The 14,910-nt window shown below is 39.0% G+C and overlaps 1 protein-coding gene across 2 annotated transcripts in view; it reads right to left on the reverse strand.

The window, feature by feature from the left end:
- rk (G-protein coupled receptor rickets) overlaps window positions 1–12,883 on the reverse strand; it is a 22,296-nt gene extending 9,413 nt beyond the window's left edge. The window contains exons 1-12 of one of the 2 annotated variants that reach the window (XM_046632436.2): window positions 12,080–12,883; window positions 3,035–3,106; window positions 2,850–2,921; window positions 2,681–2,749; window positions 2,446–2,589; window positions 2,159–2,299; window positions 1,969–2,034; window positions 1,439–1,582; window positions 1,273–1,344; window positions 898–1,190; window positions 307–426; window positions 11–205 (exon numbers count right to left, since the gene is read on the reverse strand). In XM_046632436.2, the coding sequence (XP_046488392.1) occupies window positions 11–205; window positions 307–426; window positions 898–1,190; window positions 1,273–1,344; window positions 1,439–1,582; window positions 1,969–2,034; window positions 2,159–2,299; window positions 2,446–2,589; window positions 2,681–2,749; window positions 2,850–2,921; window positions 3,035–3,106; window positions 12,080–12,333 (1,642 nt within the window). In that variant the 5' untranslated portion in view covers window positions 12,334–12,883. Of the gene's footprint in view, window positions 1–10; window positions 206–306; window positions 487–897; window positions 1,191–1,272; window positions 1,345–1,438; window positions 1,583–1,968; window positions 2,035–2,158; window positions 2,300–2,445; window positions 2,590–2,680; window positions 2,750–2,849; window positions 2,922–3,034; window positions 3,107–12,079 lie in introns of both variants that reach the window. The other variant, XM_046632435.2, reaches the window with a different exon arrangement.
- Window positions 12,884–14,910: the final 2,027 nt, after the last annotated feature.

The following is a 14,910-nucleotide window of genomic DNA, read 5'->3' on the forward strand; positions in this document are numbered from 1 at the left end:
ATTCACTTACCCAAGTAGACACCCATGAAGAAATCGGCGGCAGCCAAATTGCATACCAAAAACCTTGGTACGTCCATCTTACTCCTTGAAAAGATCAGGACAAATACAACGGTGCCGTTTCCAAGCATGGCCAGGAGAAAGACGATCCAAACTCCACAGCGCAAGGTCCACCAGTCGAACAAGTCTTGACATGGCAAAAAGGGTCCTGGAATTGAATTATACAGTTGAAATAATTAATGCCTGGGTCGGGTATTCTGGAATCGAAATTCTTAGGGAACCGAGAGGTCAGTATGTGGAGAAACAAACCAGGCTGGGGCAAGCACTGTACGTGCAACGGTGCCAAATGACTTGGAATCGTACTTCGTCCTTCCTGGTCCTCAAAATAATCCTCCACATAGGCAGGCAGGTTACCAGGGTATGTAAAATCTGAACCAAAGTTATCCCAAAGTTCATTTATTTCTGTTCCAAATTTGTTGCTCAAGTTATCTAAAAAATTTCATCACTTCAGTGCTGCAAACTTTTTCCAAACAATTTCATACCAATACCAAAGTGTTACATATTTATTCAATTAGTTGTTACTATAACGCTGAGCAATTTTGTTTCTGCGATTTTCTTTGAACTTCTATGCAATTATTGATTCTATATTCGAAAGATATTTGTTAACAACATGTTATGTTCCAACATTTTGCAGCATTAAGTGTGATTGGAATAAAAAAATAAATGAAAAGATTCTGAAGAATGTATTACAAATGAAACTTTACTACCAATACCCTTCATTTTTATAATAATAATATATTTATAGTAATACCCTTCTATTTTCTATCGTTCTTTTGGTATTGAGTGTGCAAAGTTTTATACATGCAGCTAAATTATAATAAATTATGTACTTATACTTACGTAACTGTGGCCAAATATCAGTGAGACTAGAATTCCAAAGACTCATGTCAAATTTATTATTGGTAGGAAAAAGTACCGACTCTTCTACCGGTGATTTGGTAATTGGTTCGTCCAATTCCATGGTAAGAAAAGCACAGCAATGGTAAGCATAAGACAATACCATAGTCTGAACGCGGGGAAACATTTCGGGTGCTGGAAATTCCTTGAGCGCAGGATTATTGAACGTTTTCAAATGCAGTAACTGAGAAAGTCCAGCCGTTGGCAAAGTTGGAAATATGTTGTTTCCAAGATTTCTGAAAGACAGAGATCGTGTGTAAGAATAATCAACAAGGTAATTCGATCCACTCCTATATCGCAACTCGATATTACACTTACAGATCTTCAAGGTGTTTATTCTCTCTGAATGTATCCGGATGTATGTATTCAATGTAATTACTTTCAAGATCTCTGTAACATATTTAATTTTTATTTTGATTTATTCATCAAGTAAATTAAGAAAATTCTTTTATCAATTCTTGGATCAATCAAAACTGAAACTTACAGAACTTGCAATTTGAATAGACCATCGAAACCATCTCCTGGTAGTGATCGTAGATTGTTATTTGACAGAAGTAAATCATGTAGCGCAGAGAGATTTTTAAAAGGTTGTCCAGATAACGAAGAAATCATGTTACTAGTCAGGTCCCTGAAAACAGATATTCAAGTTACTACAGATCAGGAATAGCCAATTTAATCAGATCTAACATCTACTGTTTACTGTCCAGACTCTGTGCGATCTACGGATCTCAGATCTTTTCCACAGAATTGAATGAAATATGTTTTTGACAGAGTCATGAATTTTTCTTTGCTGTGTCGCGATCGACTGGCCTAAAAGCTATGATCGACCGTTCGATCGCCACTGACCATTACACTTATGAACAACTGCAGTGCATGCATCAGACAGACAAAATTAGGGAAACTCGGAAAAAAGAAAAACCAACAGAGAATCAGATATATATATGTGTGTGTGTGTGTGTTTAGAGAGAGAGAGAGAGAGAGAGAGCGAGAGAGAGAGAGTTGTTAAATACTCACAAAACACGAAGATCACTGCACTCTGTCAAATTTGGAATGCGTGTCAAGAAATTGGACTTCAGGTCTCTGAAAAAATAAAGAAAAAATAAAACTAGATGATTATATAAATAAATATGCCGTTGATGCGTAACCTGTTGGGATACCGCATACATGAGATTCAACGCATAAATAAACCTATTTCAAAACTTACAAACTCTTAAGTTTTGGACATGTTCGACAAAGTCCAGCCGGTACCTCCTTCAGTCGAGCGCGATCTAGTCTTAGCAATTCCAGTGCTCCAGTTCCGTTCAGATTTGGGAACTCTTTCAAGTCCCTAACGTTGGACAGAATCCTGAAAGATAAAATACACAGACAAGCTGTTTATTTAATGTTGGATAGCGGAGAATAGAATCATTCCTAGGCAGGCATGTTTAGCGTTTTACTCGCAATTGTTTAATGAAATCAATAGACTTTTTTTTGCCAGTTACAGATACTAACAGTTTACGAAGTTTCTTGAGTTCCTGAAAGCTATCAGGATGTATTTCTTTTATGGGATTTCCTCTCAGATCCAAGGACTCCAGATTTCCCAAGTGCTGTAGCAATCCGCCTTCTATCCTTTGTATTCGATTATTCGTTATAGACCTTGGATTTGAAATATGGCATCAAAGAAGTACGAGTAATAGAATTTCGTAGTTCCATTAAACCATTAATGATAAATGATAATTGTGCTTACAAGTCCTCGAGGTTCTGTAGCTGTACGATAGCTCTCGGTATTTCTGTTAGCAGATTGTCGTCAAGTTCTCTGCAAGTAACATTTGAAAATTCACAATTAATCAATAATGTAGTAGTATAATATGAATCTGCTCCCCGTCCTTCCTGACAATTGGAAAAAATCTACTCACAGCACTTTTAAATTCGTTGAATTAACAAACGCGTCGATGCTGATTGAAACCAAATGATTACGCCGAAAAGACCTGTCGCAAAAATAATACATTTTCAAGTGTTGAAAATATGTGTAAATATCATTGTAAGGTATGCGAGCACTGGGTCAGTTCACATACCGCGAGGCTTACGATGAAATACTTACAAAACTTGAAGTGTAGAAAACTGATGAAATGCAAAGGCCGGAATGTTAGTTATATTGTTGCTTGACAAATCGCTGTAACAAAAGAAAATAAATTTAGTTGAGTTCACACAAGTGGATGAATACAAAATATGATAATAAAATATAAAATCTTGCCAGATTATACACAGGTGATTATGAAATGTCAAAATTAATCAGGATTACGCGTCACTTCGAAACCTCTTATTAAACCATCATAATATAAATATAACGTGTGATAACATCATGATTTAAAAAGAAAATATTTCTTGCTGCTACACGTAGGCTTAATTATAAACAAAAACGTATACATACACAAATACATACGTGATGACATACATACGGATAAATACGATATTCTGCATGGAAATTACTGTAAACCCGTTGGAATAGCATTGTCCAGATTAATAACTGTCACTAAACCAAAAGTGTCGTGATTGATTATCGCGTCAGATAGACACTGATTGATGAAGAACCGTTCATGTGTTGAGGGGGAACGAGAAATGCCTTATGCAGGAAGTTTAATAACATACGTATACATCGGTATATACATATATACATAATACGTATTATATACATTGATAAACATGAGTTTTATATGACTCGAACGAAGCTATGCGTATAATATATCTTTACATCAGACCGGAGATGATAACGCATATCAATCTCGTAAATTTCGTATACACATCACTCGTAAATCGAAAAAATTAATGTCCTGCCCCTCCCTTCCTTTATCGGCCGACGAAAGGTCCAACTTTGAAACGCTGTAACTTTGCGTAAATTCGAAGTGGAAAATGATATTGAAACTGAAAATCTTCGGTTCGAACACCATTCCCCAGATTTACTCCCTACGTATATTTTCTCAAGTAATCCTACCTTTACTCTCACGCTTAAATGTCAAATATGGCAAGTCAATCTTCTTTTTTCAAGAATTTCTTTTTTAAAGATTTTCAAGTTATTCATTTTGCAGTTTTTTTTGTCGTTTTGTGCGGTGTTCTTTTTTTCCCCCTATTATTACGTCTGTACCATTTTTTCTCATCAAGTTATCCAATGTCAAGTGAAATAGTGCCCGAAAAACTTATTGATCCTAACGATGAGTAGCAAGTGAAAAAACTTGGTAATTCTAATGGTGGAGGTAGGCAAATAAGAGTCGCCGTTTTTTGTTTGAACTTGGGTATTAAAGAACGTAAGGATAATTTAAAAACAGTGAAAAATCTCTAGTCCTAGAGTTGGCAAGACGGAAAAACACGATTGCCATTTTAAGGAACACTATAAATTCGATTACCGAATTTTAAGGACAATCTCTGAACAGCTGTTAAATTTTCCAATTATTGAGACAATAATTTTTGACTAAAGATTAAGAAAGGTGACACTCAGAGGTTGAATCTCTAGCCATGTACTAATAATGGTTTTTTCACTTCCTACGTACGATCAAAGTTTTTCAGACACTATTTCGCTTGATACTGGATAACTTGGCGTGAAAAAAAAACAAACAATTTTTAAGGAAATAATTAAAGCTACAAAGTGAGTAAGGTGAAAATTAAAAAAAAATATTTTGTCTATCGCGTATAACGACCGTGAGGTCAAAGTTTCCATTTTACAAATTTAACGCGAGTGACTTAAAATTGAATATATAGGATTATACTCGAGAAATAATGCGTATATAGATTAAATCTGGAAAATGGAGCCTGAAATAAAGATTCTCAATTTCAAAATTCTTTTCCACTTGCAATTAACTTGAGGAAGTTTACTTGAATCTTGACCATGATCCTTTCTATTGAAATTCACGCAAAAATACAGCGTTTCAAATAGTTGGACCTTTATTTCAGTCAAAAATATACATACGATATATATACCGAAATTAAAATAATTTTCGTTGAATTTATTTGTTCCACTATCTCTACATTTGTATCATTTGTACGCATCATCTATGCACATTGAATATATCGGCTATATTTTATTTCACACGTACGTATACCTAAATAATAATATACGTGAATTAAGTCGAGACGAAATGATTCTTCGATTAACGCGCTATTAAACACACACCTGTGTAACGTAACGAATAATACACTACATACACATACAGTGCATATATTTAAATACTCCTGCGCGTTTCTTGTTGTCTTTGAGGCCAAGTATACAGATATACAGGCATACGTGTGCATGTATGTACGTACACATGTAGGCTATTTTCGTGTAGGCTTTCGCCTTCAACTAGACGCATCCACCTACCTATCAATGAAAAATAAGATTAAAAACAAAATGAAAAAAAAAGAGAGAAAGAGAGAGAGAGAGAGAAACAAATTAAAACAAAATAAGAGGAAGTAAAAAATACTCGACGTTCCAATCTGAAATATAAAATTAAAACCTAGCTCTGAAGAGGCCCGGCGCTCTTTTCACGTATAAAATATAGAACTCCGGCGTTATATTATATGTATAGAAATGAATGCAGTGTGTAAAGTTACAGGCGGGATTCATCGAGAATTAATATGTAATATAATATTAACGCATATTATCCACAACGTACGAAATTTTTTACTAATCGACTTTCTTTCGTACATAAATGCATGGATGAATAATGACGATGATTACAACCTGAACATTTTGTATGTCATATAATTACAATCACGTATCCGATTTTCGTCATCGTCGTCGTCGGCGATTATCATAGTAGTGTACAATATACATACATGTATACACACGCAGACATTGTACAATGTCCAAGGATAAATGGAAACGTTTTCTGGATCACCCTATACACGTAAAAATAGCACAAGTTCAAGCATGGGTGCTTTCACTCTTGCTTTTGATATGCTGCCGTCTACTTTCAAACTCACTTGCCTATATAGATCAGCTGGCCTAGCTGCTAGCGCATGCTATGCCTATAATGTAGGTAAATTAAACATACGTAGCACACGCGTACATACGTGTATGCATGCGTACGGTCATGGTATATATATATATATCCTTCCTTATTACATGTGTGTGGGAAAAAAATAATACCCATGACAGGCTTTTGCAACACTGATTCAACGCACCTCGGCGACGTGCGTGTGTGTGTGATGACGAATGTACATATCGCCGCACTACTACAACCACGTGTAAATGTGTTTTATGTATGACGCGTACCTCGTTCCGCGTTATACGTGCGGTGCACGCATATATTTAATGGTGGTAAGGATGACCCAATAAATAATTTCGATCGACGCGGTAAGTTCGATCAAATTCGTGGATACTAACCCTGTGAGTCATAGTGATAAGTATTCTTACTACCTATTTTATATACATTTTTTGGGTATCAAGAGAACTTTTCGACATATTTCTATTCGGTTTTTTGCTATTTCTGATAGATTACTAATAGGTTTTCAATATTCGAGAGTAATTGTTGCGATGTAATGTAAATTGTTATTGTTAGAAACACATTGATTGAATATATGTAATCGGGAAATTTGAAGGAATATTGCATTTCCTAGAAAGTTACTCCCTCTATATGTATACATGTTTGACATAAATTATAAGCTTTTGGGGTCAGTTTTTACGAATCTGAAATCGGATTTTAAAAATTGAAGACGGCGGACGAAAATTTCGAATTTGATCACTTCGGGAGAAAAAAACTCTGTTCACGGGTTTTTAGGGTCGCTGGTAAGGAATCTGAGATCAGATTTTGAAAATTCAGTACGGCAAATCTAATCAACGACCCGAAAAACCACTGCATAGAATTTTTTTACCGTATTCGATCAAATTTGAAATTATCGTCCGCCATATTCGAGTCGCCATCTCGAATTTTTGAAATCCGATTTCAGATTCGTATAAACTAGCGACCTCAAAAATCACAGAAAACTATATTTTTACAAAAGTCGATTCAGCACAATAATCTGTGACTCAAAGGGTTGAAATGCACCAAACAGCTGTTCACTCGCGTTGTATACAAACAATGAGTACGATATTTATACACCTACATAGCTATTTCATTTTAACCCTGCGATATGTCGCTCCGTATCAATAAATTAACTGTTACACAACAAATGTTATTTCCCTGTTTCCACAAAATCTGCGTGACTGACAAATTTCAGCGAGATTTTACGCGGTTTTTAGATTACACGTACGTAGCAAAACTATTGACGACGAGGTTCTCTTTGCCCTGATTGCCTAAGCGTTGCTTACAAAAAGCATATATGCATGGATAAATTTCACAAAGCATACATCATTCGGTCACCGCCCAAAACCAGAACACAACGACAGTCTGTGCGGAACGTTTCTCGTAAAAGGAAATGGTAATTGAATATAAACTGATGTATATAATAACTTACTTCATTGTACTTTATAAGCTTCCTTATTACATGAAAAACTGTCTGTATAATTACATCTCAAAGTACAAACTCGATAATATTTTTCCTAAAGATGCGTATAGTCTCGTTCTCTATACCTTAGAAATTGCGTACGCAAGAAAAAAAGAAAAAAAAATATATCGTTTTCTAATCATCGTGAAATGTCCCGCCGCTGCTAGACCAGAGGAGTAAAAATAAATGAATGAATAAATAAACATCGAAGAAAGAAAAGAAAGGAAGGAAGGTAAAAAAAAAATAACATCATCGGCAACAATCGCCGACCGTATCCTGATTCGAGATGTGAAGAATACAGAATAGATGTTGTTGCAGACATTTGGCAAAATATGCAGTATTATGGATCTATAATAGATATTATGAATACGCCTCACAGTTAATTCACTGCTAATGTTTATATCTACATACATATATACAAATATATACATTTGATTGGGAGCAGAACTGCGGAGTCGATAAATCAATGCGTGCTACCGAGTTGGAAGCTTGCCAAAATGAAATCGAATGAAATCAGTCTAATCTACGCTACTCTTCGTATGACCAAAGTTCAGAAAAATTCCACTGTCGAACTGATTTTTAGGAGTTCCTCTATTACAGCAGACCGGTGCGTTGATTGTAAAAGAATTTGAAAAAAAACAAACAAATGCTAAAACGGGCAGTACAGCAAAATTACATTATTTATACATATACAGGCAAATTATGGGTAATTTTTACCACTGGATAGATGGGTGATTTTTTTTTTTTTTTCGTTTTCTCACATGTTCGACGAGCGATGCCCCAATTTCAAAAAAAATCTTGAATTACAGTTTCTCCGTGAAAGACGGAATGAGAAGTAGATAGATATATTGGGGGACGGGACAGATATTATAAAGAGGTCTGCTAAAGTCGCGGTGTCAAAACATCCCTGATTCCAGCCGGTTAAAGTTTCTTTTCGGTGTCTCTCACCGCTATAAATCTAAAACGCGTCTTTCGTTCATGGGTCCCGAGTTTCCGGCGAAGCTCAACGAACGCTGAAGGATATATCTATACGTATATGTATACGTATACCGGTGCGGAATGGCTGTGAAAAGAGTGAAAGAAGAAAGAGAAAAAAGATTTCCCCGCAACGCGATGTATTTTCAACAAATTTCACCCCACGGATCTTAATCCGCATACCTACATATAATCCGTGCCTATAACGTATATGTGTACATACCAACATATAATACCATACTGCAAAACAGCCCAAAGTTGTATAACAACAGTATTGCTCTACCAATTTTTCGAGTCCCGTGAAGGAAAACATCTACGAAGACTGAGAGGAATAGAATAATTAAAAGAGAAACGAAGATCTAGTCGGTAATTTTAAAAATCTTCGTATAATATCGGGTTAATGGTTAATGAATCGAGGAGTGGTGGGGAGGGTATAAAGAAGTATTATCATCGCACCTTTTTACACCTCGACTAGATATTGTAATTGCTTGTCACCCTGATATTACCGGGCGCCATTTAAACAACGAAATTCACCCGTTGGGGATAAGCAATCGGGCTGCGTGATATGCGAGTATATGCTTGATACGAACCCTAGACGAGGCTGCTTAGTAGAATTCACACTTACATGATTCACGAAGAATATAGGTATAATATAACAGTATAATCCTTGCAGAGGATGATGTATCAGCTCGCGATCTATAAAAGCCCCATCGCAACACCTCACGAGGAAGTGCAGCAAATTAGAAATTAGGCCCTATAGTATGCGTGTATCAACGAGTCTAACGATGTTGAAGTTAGCAACGTTATCGTTTTTTTTTTTTTTGTCTTATTACAGTTTACTAAATTTAAGCCAATTCGAAAATGGTGAAGTATCGGTTTTTCCTCAGCATGAATCGTTGCGATATAATCGAGTCTAGGAATAAATATGTATGCTTAGGGTACCTTGACGTATGTAATATTGTCTTCTGAAAAGTGGGGAAAAAATCCTCCGAGGTAATAAAATCTATACATAAACTCTGGTATCTTCAGCGCGAAACGCGCAGCTGATGATCGCCGTCGAGACGAAAAGAATTTCAAATCATAAAACATGACGTAGGGATACGATACAAATGTAGTTATGTACCGGATTTTTGATCCGGTAACACGAAATTACATATATCGTTAAGCGCATTCATACGGATGTGACGTTTTTCTTTATATTCAAATTTCACGAAAACGAATGTCAACGTGACACGCAATAATTGTACGCACGTTTGCTCATTTATCAGATTTAAATGGTAATATTATGTACAAAGAGCGACGTTGGAATTGGTAAGAAGTAATTGTACGCCTTGTTGGATGGTTTTACACTACGTTTAAACTATACCGCAAAACAAGGCCTGCAGCTTCGTAAACTATTTACTGAATAAAACCGCATATCCTGTCTGCATACCTATACTAACGAGACCTGCAACCGCCTCCTCAACACCAGATACGTGCTAATTAATCACAAACACGCACAATTGACTCAGCGCTGTTCTAATTAGATCGCAAAGCTCGATTTGCAATCTGTGACGTGAAGTTCGCACGGAGCATTAGTTTTTTTGAATATTTTAAATACACTTCTTCTAAACCCCGTGCAAGCTAAATCTTGATATACCTATATGTATAACCGTTTCGTGTCAATATATGTAGGTATGTATTTCTTATGTATATATCGCTCGATGAAATCTAACCAATAAGTTACTCTGCGCAGCCCATTAAGTTTCCACAAAATAGAGTAAGAAAGGAAAAGGGGAAAATAAAAAGAATACCAGACCAAGCTCTGAAGTCGTATTATACCGATGCATTTGGCACAGTGATCACAGCAATCTCAAAGTGAGAAGACATCTGTATATATTATATACGTATGCTTGTTCTTGTTATTATTATTATCATTATTTTTTTCTTCAACGCCTACATGCAGAGAAAAGGAAAGTCAGCTAGTAGTGATCATGATCATCTTTGATCCGCAAAGCGATGACGAGTGAGCCGAGTCAATAGAATTCATACGCAGTCTGTTTGGATGGTTTAAATTCTTGAGAATTTCGGCACGTGCAGGAGTTTCGCGTTTGCGATTATACGCCGTTGGAATATTTCGGTTATTCCTGGAATCAGACATATATTTTTCCATTTTTCCCCCCTATGGTGTATAATAAAAGATAAGTAGGTACGGTATAAAAAGTAGACTTACAAGGATTTGAAACCTTGGCTTTGCAAAGCGATTATGCTTTACTGAACTTCCGACATTTCCGAAACATTAATCGTTGCAATATCGTTACTAACTTGAGTCTCATTAATGCAGAAGAGAACAATAAAAATTCTTACGAATAAGATCGGGGCTGTAATATAAGCCATGCACACGGAAAGGTGTGTGTGTCACAGTTTCTATACGGTTGCCTAATTATGGTTCGCGGATAAGCACGACGAGAGAATTCGTGGAGTGAAAAAGATTGTCCGATCGATAATACAGGATAACTTTACGGCATGCGGGGCGAAAACCGGCTAAACTCCCTTGGGCAATAAATCTAGTAGCGAGAAGGGATTAGCACAAGTGTATCCACGAATGGAAGAGCCTACCAGCGAATAATGGACCTTACTTTACTCCGATCGTAACTATACCTATATTTACACGTGCGGGAGGTCTGGCAGCGTATAAAAAATATCATAAAACATCTCGCGAGTTGCTTCCGACCTTCCGTTGGCCCGGCTATGTTATAACTATAATACGCGAAACCCCGTGCGAGTTGTTCCTAAATGCGGACTCTTCTGTCCCTTTTTTTCTCAATTTACTTCTTTATATCTCCCGGCCAACACACAATAGGAAGGACCCTACCTAATCTAAACTACACACGCACACAAACACACAGATTTCTTTACGCAGAATGTTTTTGTGCTAATATTCGCACGACGCATAATAAATTCACTGCATGACTTGCGAGGGATGATTAATAACACAGCGCGTGCTACCGCGTGGAATAAGATTATTGATCGATCCCTTTTTAATGTGGTGAATTGTGTACTCTCCCCGTGAGCGTAGATCTGAAGGTAAGTATAACGGTTTGAAAAATCGTTAACGATCGGTGGTGAGTCTTTGCCTGCCGTGTTGCCGCGGTGTAAAACCGTGAAAAGTCGGTATGCAGTAGACGAAGCAAAAATCTAAGGAAAATCTCGAGGGAGTCGAAACAATTTCTGAGCAGCGTCGGTAGCAGCCGGTTATTAATTTGTAATGTACCTGAGGCTTCCGGGGGGGGTCTACGACCCTTTGACCCAACTCTGACCTCCCGCTGTAAGGCTACAGAAATCGGGGAGTAAAGTTAGACCGGGATCCAAAGTAGTCCCGTAGGTGCATTCGTAGCGAATCTCGAGGCTCAGCTTCGCCGCATTCGATTCACACGTATGTGCATGCGTACCACATAGATACACACATGCGTAGAACGATACGCGTGCACGTATGCTTTACGGATATGGTTAAGCTTTCAAGTAAAGGAAAACGCCGGGAATTAATTAATAAAGGTCTCGAAGTGAGTCGCAATCTTGCAGATCCCGTCGGGGAGTCGAGTAGTTGATACAAAATAAGGCGGGAATTAGAGGTTGATGCGTGTGTAGTTAGACTAGGGGGAAGAGGATTGGAAGAGGGAGGTGATTTCGTACGAAACGAATTCGGTGTAATTAGATTACAGAAGCGACTTACATCTTGGTGAGGTTGACGGAGTGCGAAAGGGTTGCTGATCCGAGCGGTTCGTGTATCGTGTCGAAACCCGCCCCACGGCAGAGAAACTCTCTACCGTCAGCGGTGGCGTTGCAGCGATCCAGGGAAACCTGCGAGGGTGCCGTGCGCTCCGAATGAGCCGAGCATCCGTTATTGCCGATCGACAACAACAGTGATAATAACAATAACAACGAAAGTATAAAAGTGACAGCTGCAGCCGAGCGCCGTGGGCTCATGCTGCCGGACGCCGGCCTCGCTCCAGAAGGGGACGGACGACTCCTGTCCTCCTCCTCGCCTGCAGCCACTACCTTCTACCACCGCACACCGAATGCATCACACGGCGGCACATAGGCACGCATGCACGCACGCACGCACGCTCGCATGCACGCATCAGCGTGTTCACGCGTGTATTATCACTCGCGACGAGGATAATTCCATGGCCCTGTTACCCTCGTTCGGCGGCATTATAAGTATGTCCCAACACGCGTCAGTCACCGACGATGCAAACGACGAACGACCGACACGAGCTGACGCCAAGTCGGAATGAAACGACTGTGCGGCGCCACCCACAACTAAGTATGCAAAAAAATAAAAGATAACCGCCACCGCTGCCGACGCCGTTTCACCCTCTTGTCGCGAGGCTACTGGGCGCGGGCGCGTGTGCTCTGTGAAATACGGAGAGACGCTGGAGGCTGGAAGCCGAAGGAATGGGAATAGCGCGTCTGCTTGCAGCTTGCTCCGTCCGCTACCGCGAACTATTCCTGCGGAGAACCGACCGACTCTTTGACTGACGGCCGAGCGAACTACGCATGTGAGCGCGGGCTCTCGGTTCTAATCGCCCCACCGCCATCCGAGCTGTACGCAGCTGTATACATTATGCGTACCCTGAGCGATAGAACGCTGAACGATCAAGAGTTGCGGACGGTAGTCGCGACTCCGGGCAGTCGTTCAACTCGGGATTTTCGCTCTCTCCGCGAGCGGCACGCGACGCATCGTACCCGACCATCGACGTTTCCCGCGTCTGACGTCATCAAGCGCCCCTGCTACGTTTGAGAAGGGGAACGTTACCGCCGCTGCTTCGTCACCATCTCGTTGCGATATGTATGTACACTTGGTCGCACCGATTCTGAGACAACTGATTTCATCGACGAGACGGTTACGTTGGCAATGCCGAATCAACCCGCAGCGCCACCGCCGGCCGGCCGCGGAACTGGATAAATTATTTGTGGACAAAATGTAACGATAGCTCGGTGCCCGGGAGAAAATCCATAACAAATTCAGGGGCATTAAATTTTCAGGACATTCGGGAGAAATAAAAAACAAAAAAAAGGACCTGGACAACGGGAACTACGGAGCGCTAGTCCTGGAAATTAAGGCTCACGAAGATAGAGGACCTAGAGCGCAGAAAATACGGAGCGGTAGTCCGGGAAGTCAAAATTTAGCAGGTAGAGGACCTAGAGCGCAGGTATTACGGAGCGCTAGTCCTGAAAGTCGAGCTTCACCAGGTAAAGGACCTGGACAGCCGGAACTACGGAGCGCTAGTCCTGAAAGTCGTGATTCATCAGGTAGCGGGGCTAGAGCGTAGGATCCAGAAGGTAGAGGACCAACTCAAAATCTGCGGAGCGCGATTCTCGTACGTCCTCTCTACTCGGCGTTTATTTCCGGACTGTCGAATTCGGCCAACTGATTTTCATCGTCAAAATTCAAATCTGGACCACCTCGTAACTAGTCATTCCCCTTACGCGGTTCTCATTTTCGTAACGCTAGAATATTGTTGCCCCCTCGGTAATGAAAAGTCACTTTGATATACGAATGCAAAGGGCACTGTACATAATCGACGCAACGTACGAGATATACGTTATTTCTACTACACATGTTGATAGAGTAAAATGAAAAATGCGATTCCAGACGGGAATCCCAGTGTTGCTAACACTCTGAATTCTCTCCCACTAAGACGACCAATCAATTCCACTGAAAAACCACTAAACTTGCCCCTGGTGGACTGTATTAAAAATTTTATTTCAATTTAACGCGCGAATATTTGCCTAAAAATAATTATCTTATTTGTATGTATTACATGAACATCTATAATAGAATTTGGATCTAATTATTACTTTATAATACATGGTAATATAACATTAGCATTGGACGTCAATATACCGCTAATAAAATCGAATAAAAAAAGAAAAAACAAATAAACTTTACTGTTATTAGAACACGAATATTTATTATTGATATAAATTGTAACATCCATACGAAAAAAAGGAAAAAAGATTTACTTTTATGCTGTAATCTGATGATTAAGGAATTAAAACGTGTAAAAACTGATGACCAACCATACCACTGACAAAATCTACTAACCACTAAAAGTGAATTTTTTCTACCGTCCCAGAATAAAAACAACCAGATTTAATGGAAAAACTACTGAGTTAGCAACACTGGGGAATACACTTTTTAAAAATAGTTACTCAGTGAACACAAATAAGGCCGTGTTCGTAAATTGACTGTCAGTACTAAAAATTCCCTGGGACAGAGACAGAGCTGTCCATGAACTCGGCAGCGCAAAAGAGATAAAAGATTGCTGACAGTACTGTCAGTCAATTTTCGAACACGGCCTAAATATATCATTCGCAGCAGAGCTTAAAAATACGATATTTCCAGGACACAAAAAAAATTCAAGAATATTTCCAGGACCACTGGACACGATGCATAGAACTATTGATCTCTATAGATCAGTGCACAGAACGCTGCCCAAAAATACAAACAAGCGACAGTTATGTTTATAGATATTGATGATGAGCTTGCATTGCGGG

The sequence above is a fragment of the Neodiprion pinetum genome, chromosome 6, assembly GCF_021155775.2.
Source record: "Neodiprion pinetum isolate iyNeoPine1 chromosome 6, iyNeoPine1.2, whole genome shotgun sequence".
In the NCBI taxonomy this organism is placed as follows: domain Eukaryota; kingdom Metazoa; phylum Arthropoda; class Insecta; order Hymenoptera; family Diprionidae; genus Neodiprion; species Neodiprion pinetum.